This window comes from Nothoprocta perdicaria, unplaced genomic scaffold, assembly GCF_003342845.1.
Source record: "Nothoprocta perdicaria isolate Ctin4 unplaced genomic scaffold, notPer1 scaffold_9, whole genome shotgun sequence".
Taxonomy (NCBI): Eukaryota; Metazoa; Chordata; class Aves; order Tinamiformes; family Tinamidae; genus Nothoprocta; species Nothoprocta perdicaria.
Window position 1 is genome coordinate 9,420,911 of NW_020456198.1, and position 7,496 is coordinate 9,428,406.

Consider the following 7,496-nt stretch of genomic DNA (forward strand, 5'->3'; position numbering starts at 1 on the left):
TATAGTGCCATATAATGTGGAAATCCGAGTTAAGGATCCACATTATTTAATGCATAAGATGAGAACAAGTGACTTTTTGCAGAATAAATGATTGTCTCCTGTAGCCACATTTTCACAGAAATCATTAGCATTTTTACTAAGGACATACACAACTTTATATTTTCCCTACTCATAAGCAGGATGTTGATGACTATCGCTTTGACAAGAAGTGCTTACAAAGTGCTAATATCATACCCTGGCAATTACTAGATATTAATTCCAAGGACATTTTTAAAATATATACATATTGTTCTTTTAAAGTAATTTCATTACTAATCTCTGATATTATAAAACTATTTTTAACCACCAATAATTTCTAAATACAAAGCATGTTAAAAGTACGTTCAGTAATCTATAGCCTTTTGAAGGAAAGGCATCAGAAACATTCCTTGTGGCAGAAAAGGTCCTAATACAGATCATTTAAAAGCTGCTTAAATTTTGTCAAAGTCAGCAGACAGATGAGAAGAAATCTGATAGGAAATTAAATAGTAAGTTGTAAATATCTGTACATACCAAACTGGTATTCTTTTAACTTCTTTCTCTTAAATATATGTTTTTATGAAAATTATTTTGATCCATCAAATTGTATTGTTCCCACTATGCAGATGTGCCAGTTATTTGACCATTATATTCTGCTGTTTCCATTTTGAGAATGTAGGGAATTATGCTGTCAATTGGAACATTTCCAATGAGACCAGTAAAAAATAGTTCCTCAGTAATGCTAGAGCTCATCAGCCTAAGTGCTGGCAGGCGAACTAGAATCCGGGCTAGCCTGAAAAAAGAAGTTTAGTGAATTATAAATACAAATAATGCAAGTTTAAAATACTGTGTGTCTAAAGATTTTGTTTTGCATTTATTATCATGAAGGAGAGTAAAGAAGGAATTAAAGTTAATTTAGCTACTATGAAAAGAATGGTTACTTTTCTATCCTGCAAGAGAAATGAAAAGCCCCCATCTTTCTTAGTGGTTCTCCAGGRAAAAGGCCATTAAAATAACAATGTRTATGTACAAACATATAATTCTCCTAGTCTGCTTCTGAAATTCCTAGATCTGGAAGAACTTCGCAATTCAGGATCATGTTGAGACTAATAACATTCACATCAATGAACACATTTAGACAATTTTAAGAGCAGAATTCTTAATGAGAATGTAAATCATGAACAACATAGTTCTTGTTGCCTAGTAACTTAATGACAAACCAGGCAGCAAGAGAGACTGGGTACGTGTGAAAGGGAATAAGGGAATCTCCTTCTATTGAGAAAAGGAATTTGGAGGATTCTGATGTTATATATTTTCAAATAACATGGATTTTCATGTATCAGGATGTTAGCATATATGCAATATAAAGAAGTGATCACATTGCACTTCTGGGCTTTTAATGCATTTTAAATACAGAATAATTTTGCAAAAATATCTATTGTGTTTACACAGCAGATACATGTCACAAAGGTCAAAATAAATAAATTTTCTGGACTGAAGGCAAGTAATAACAAGCTTTAGGCAAGGTTGAATAAAGACCTTGGAAGGATGCATAAGCACTTGCGGAAGAAGTATGTAGGCCTTTCTGTAAGCCCTTTTGTAAACATTAGATGAAATCGGCAAAAAAGATTCAAGTCATGCCACCATTTTTGTGAAAGCTGTAACATTTTTGCTTCAATCAGAATTTATGTCAGCATTCAGTTTCTCAGAAATAATCATTTCATGTACTTTAAGTTCATCTATGGGTGAGCATAGGGGAATAAAGAATATCAATTAAAACAGAGGAAAGTTTGGAGGTTGTGACTCTGATTTTCTTCCTTGAGTGATTGTTAAGAACACTAAGTGAACACAACAAATCTTTTTTTTTTTTTTTAAATGGAGAAATTTTCTTGCACAAAGCCAGATTAAATTGCTGAAGGAAGAAATATCTGAGGATATTTCTGAAGCAGGGATTCCTATCTCCACTCCAGTAAAAAGACTGGGTAAATGATTAAAGTATTGATGCAACATCATAGCTACCAGGGTTTTTTTTTAACTACACAGCTAGGAATCCTGATGTACCATCTCTTGACCCAGCGTTAACATCCTCTCCCCATCCTTTAAAAAAATGCTGCACTACCATCAACCATTTTTTAAGTGTAAAGGATTGTATGCTTCTTCCACAAGGGGGTTACTTTCATAGGAAAAGAAATTATAGGATAGATGACTACAGAGTGGTTAGAATTTCCGTTCTGGCATTCTGAATCATTGTGGCAGTGAAGCTGAAAAATAACGAGCTTTGATAGAAAAAAAAGGAAAGAAAGGAAAAAAAAATAAAGGAAAAAAAGGAAAAAAAGGAAAAAAAGCGGGGGAAAAGGGCGGGGAAAAGGGCGGGGAAAAGGGCGGGGAAAAGGGCGGGGAAAAGGGCGGGGAAAAGGGAGGGAAGGGGGAAAGGAGGAGAAAGGGGGGGAATGAGGGGAGCAAGGGGGAGTGGGGGGGAAAAAGGTAATTATTTCTAGCAAATAGTAAGCAAGGACAGATGAGAAATGACTAAAAAGATCAGATAGTTTCAAATGGAAATACTCAGAAATAAATATGGAGGGAAAGGAAAGCAGGAAGTGAGAATTTCTTATTCTCAGAAGACAACAGACAGTTATAAACTATAAACTGACAGTTTTAATACCTTTCTAAGAATGTAACTTGACAAACATTAAAAGGATACAAGTAGCCTTTTATTATCTCAGAACCACTTTGACTACTCCAAATTGAAAAGTGAGGCATCATTTTAATCAAAGGCAAAATGTGTAAGGCAGTTATTCTGAAGACTTCTATTAAACTATGTCTGTCTCCTTTTCTAAACATTGAAATTAAAGACAATTAAAGAAAAAGAACGAAGTATACAGTTTAGTTTGGAAACTAATGTAAGAAGTTAAACTTCTTGTTTTTGCTCTATTTAAATGAATCTGCTTTATTTTATGAATGAAGTTCTAGCTGAATTCTATGAATGAGGATTCTAACTGTCAAAAGAGAACAGATATCAAAAAGGACATTTTCATGTCAGGTTGTTTTGTACCTTTGTCAGCTATGGCCTATAACATTATTTTGGGTACTACAGACAATAAATACCTATAAGTATCTTCTGGATAGGTTTTTTGTACATAGTCCTGCAATTCCATCTGTGCCTTCTCCTGGAATTTTTCTATTTGGGTTGAACTGGTCAGACCAGGGTGATCTAAAGAAACAAAACATTTCTGTATGTCGAGTGTTTCCCTATACATTATGAAATATATGTAGTTACAGGGTTTATTCATTTAAATACTTATTTGATGCATTAGCTGCATAAAGAAAACCATTAAATTGAAATTTACTTCCTAGCTTTAGAGTTAACATACCTTTTCCCCCCGCCCTCCTCAAGAGCTGACTGCATCCATAGGAAAGCAGGAAAAGATCAATCTTGTAGGTATATATCAGGCAGCAGACAATGATAGTCCTAATTTATGTTTCTAACTCTGCTTATTTTTTTTTCCATTTATTTTTATTTGGCTCTGTGATTTTGACTAACTATAAAAATGGAGAAATCTATGTTTCTTTCCCCTGACAGGCCAACTTCCTGACTTTCTCAGCTTTGTTCCATGTTCTAACTCTGAATCAGCTCCTCAAAGATAGTCACGCAATTTTGAGGGGGATTGGAAAGAAAAAAGAAAAAAAAAAAAACCCAAAACAAACCCAGAGAATATCACATTATCTGACTATGACAAAGTATCTTCATTCCTGCGTTCAAGCAGCTCTTCCCTTGAAAGGGCAGGGAGCTAGTCCACGTTTGGAGAGTTTCTCTCCTCACAGACTAGAATAAAATTCACGTTAAATCTAGTGATAAAATCTGCAAGAAATTTCCAAAAGCAAAGTTTCAGGACACCAAAATCTTCTAATTAAATTAAATTTTATTATAAAGAGAAAATAGTATATATGCAGAAAGGAAATAGATTACAAAATATTCTTTTTTTTTGGATAATTTGTTAAAGCAGCAACATACTTGATTTAAAGTAAATAATTTACCTTTTTGAGCGATAGCCTCCCTTTCATTCAGTTTTAAGGTAAACTTTTGGTATTCTAGTAGCATTCCTCCTCCTGTATCCCAAAAGACAGATGCCTCCCATTTCTCTTATAGCCTTATCATTACACAAATCGAAAGACCTCCTTTAGTAAATCCTTGTATCTCATAAACACTGCTTATCATGTATCAGTTGATCTGCTGTCATTTTTTAATGGAAGGGAGACAGTTTGCTTACATTTACCTTTTGGATTTTTCTGAAAGCTCCATATAAAATACATTATATTTTCTGCTCACATTTCATATTCCATCCCACTTAAAAGTCTCTTAAAAATATTAACATTGAAGCCTATAACCTTTTGTGACTTTGAAAATATATTTTCTCTAACCATTCTTGATTTTTAATTCACAAATAGTGCTACTATACACAGCTGGTAACTAATTGTTGTTAGATTCGCAGCTTCCTAAGCAGAAAAGCTTAGATAGGGAAGGAAATGACTGAGAATCTAGTCTTCTAAAGTGGGTGTACAGAAAATAAATAATTGAACTGTAGATAGCCAGGACATGTTGCTCCTTACAAAAGTTATTGTTAAAAGGTATACTTTTAATGATAAATCATTACGAAACAATTGACTATTTTACAAACAAGTTAACAAAAAAGTCTGATCTCAGGATAGTAGTCTCTTAAATAAGCGAATGCTAGAACTATTAACATATGCAGCTCATCATTTAAAAAGATACAATTACTAAATTCCTTACCAGGGCTAAAGAGGACTATAGCTTTAAGATATGCATATTCATATCCATCAATATCAAGCTTGGCCATGCTGTTACAGAACTCCTGAAGTTAGCACACGTGTTCCATCACTTGCCTTATTCTGTCTCCATAAAGCTTATTTTAAAAAAAAAAAAAAAAAAAAAGGCTCAAGGAACACTTTTTTTAAAACAGGCAAAGAGCCAGTTTAAAACATTTTGTTTTATTTGATGTCTTAAAACCACTTAACAATATTGTGAGGATGGAGGAATGATTATGGGAGTGAAGGCTTATAAAGCTGAGTTAGATACAGGGCTTACAAACAGAATGTTAACTCTTGTGCATAATTTTGCCATATAAATTATTCTATCAAATTATTCTACAAGTACAAAACGCATGCTATCATGTAATTTTTAATATTAACTTTAATCAGCATTCATTTAACTTCCACGTAAGTGAATGCTATAGCAGTAATGGCAGTGCTACTTTTCCTATATTTATACTTTTAGAAGTGAATTTTTAATCCACTGTAGTGTAGGATCTGAAAGGATCCTCTGACCTTCTGAAAAAAATATTATTGTATTATATAGCAGTATCCAAAGTCATTAAACTTGCAAGGATATTCTTGTTGTGGTACTCAGCAAATGCTATAGTTTAACACTTTAAAAGGGAGGTTTKGGAAGGAAAAAAAATAAGAGAAAAAGCATCATTATTCTAACATGAAAAAGTAAATTTACATTTGGATAGGAGGGCAGCTCTGCGAATGCACCATGACTTTAGGATGCGATAGTCTTTCGGTACATTGCTCGCCAGTTGTAGATGATGTAGGAGAAAAGTATTCTATCTTTTCTATCCTTATCCACATTTCTTCTGTGGACATTTCTGTCCCACTGAAATGTCTGTGAAGTTAGTGCAACAAAGTCCAGAGACCCTCAGGGGAGAGGTAATCATACAGTTAAAGGATTCTTCTGGATCATGGGGAACAATACTGTCACCCATCAGAAAACAGCTTGTGAAAAAGTGTTATTTACATTCTAATATCAGTTTCTCACCCTGTACCTGACAGGACAAATCATCTGCAAGTGACATACACTGAACACATACCTTCCTGTATGCTGTTCTGGAGGTGGTTGACAATAGCTGCTAGGATGGTAGACAAACTCATCACCTGTGCACACTGTGCAAGGCCTAAGGTGAATAGCTCATTCCAGCAGGCGCGCACAAGGCCTGTATTACAGTCCTGCCTGTAAGCAACGCAGAATCAAACAGCTGTAGCTAGTGTTCATATCATGTTGGTATTAACCTACAGTAAGGAGGCTAATTCTTAAAAATAATAATAAGGATTAATGTATTCTAAATAATTTTATCAGGCCTGTATTAGCACACAACAAGAATTACAAAGAACAATTCCTGATTACAGGAATCTATTTCAGGTTATCTGTTGAATGGTGCTCACCAGTTTTTTATAAAGATGTATTTCTACAAATTAAATGCTTTTAATTCAGCTTTTACTGTGATAGTAGATACTGTACACACTGCCATCTTTGTTCTTCAAAAAACGTATTGCACAGCCTTAACATATTTAAAAGAATTAAAAACTAAAAAACGTAATTAAACAGAAATTCCTAATAGTTGAAAAGTGTTCTGATTGGTACTTAAATTCAATAGAAAACAAACTGTTCAACAGAAAAATGTCTGTTTACCCAAGTGCTTGAAAAGCTGGTATGGACCTTGCCCAGTGCATAGAGAGGAATAGTAGTCGTGATGCTGACTCACAGATATAATGAACATTAAGGTACTCTGGCATTGGACTGGGCATTGTCAGCTGCAAGAAATAAAAGTATGGTACACTGTGCATAATTGAAGCATAAATAAATGTTTATTATCAACTAAATAATGAACAGGATCTTTCCAACTATTCCTATAGTCTATCATAACTATTTGTGTGATAAGAAACTGTTAATGTATAATTTAAGTAAATAATTCCTTACTACTGGCAAGGAATGCAAAATGGGGATAAAAGATGAGAAATTATAAATAATGTAGGTGCACTCATGTTTCCTTTTAAAGTGTTTTAAATATTCATATAACAACAATAAAATATGTAATTTAATTGCTTTGTAGAGTGTTTTTAGCTTCCAAGCATGCATATCATACTATTTGATATAGAAATAATTAGTAAATAAAAGAAATGAAAGTAAACTAAATTTTAAACCATCCTTCTGTTTATAAAATGGTCCTGTGAAACCTATGTTTTTCAGATACAGCATGCAAGAGTGAAAACTGTTTAGACACTTTGTAACAGTAGATGCTATACTGGCTGTTGTTCATAAAATTAAATATAACAATAAAGAAAACACAGTAAGCTCATTTTGGGTTATGTCTTGAAAATCAGTTTGCTTAGCAAAGTATTTCAAGGAGCACATACCTTAAATGTGACATGTGTATCTGTAAGGAGGGGTCCTTCCACTTCAATAATAGGTGTTGACTGATCTCTACTGATTACATGAATATTCCCTCCTCCTGTAGGATCCATTCCATCTGCCAAGTTCTGAGCTGCTGAGGCATCTGTGGTATTAAGTGCTTTAGCCAAAGTATCAAATGCTCTGTAGAAAAGGAGAGAACGAGAGGGAGAACGAGAGGGAGAACGAGAGGGAGAACGAGAGGGAGAACGAGAGGGAGAACGAGAGGGAG

The 7,496-nt window shown here is 34.0% G+C and overlaps 1 protein-coding gene across 1 annotated transcript in view; it reads right to left on the minus strand.

The window, feature by feature from the left end:
- Nucleotides 1-335: 335 nt before the first annotated feature.
- Nucleotides 336-7,496, minus strand: part of NR2C2 (nuclear receptor subfamily 2 group C member 2) — a 28,138-nt gene continuing 20,977 nt past the window's right edge. The window contains 6 exon segments of the mRNA XM_026052514.1: nucleotides 336-811; nucleotides 3,124-3,229; nucleotides 4,808-4,945; nucleotides 5,907-6,046; nucleotides 6,506-6,627; nucleotides 7,231-7,408. Of these exon segments, the coding sequence (XP_025908299.1) occupies nucleotides 637-811; nucleotides 3,124-3,229; nucleotides 4,808-4,945; nucleotides 5,907-6,046; nucleotides 6,506-6,627; nucleotides 7,231-7,408 (859 nt within the window). The 3' untranslated portion in view covers nucleotides 336-636.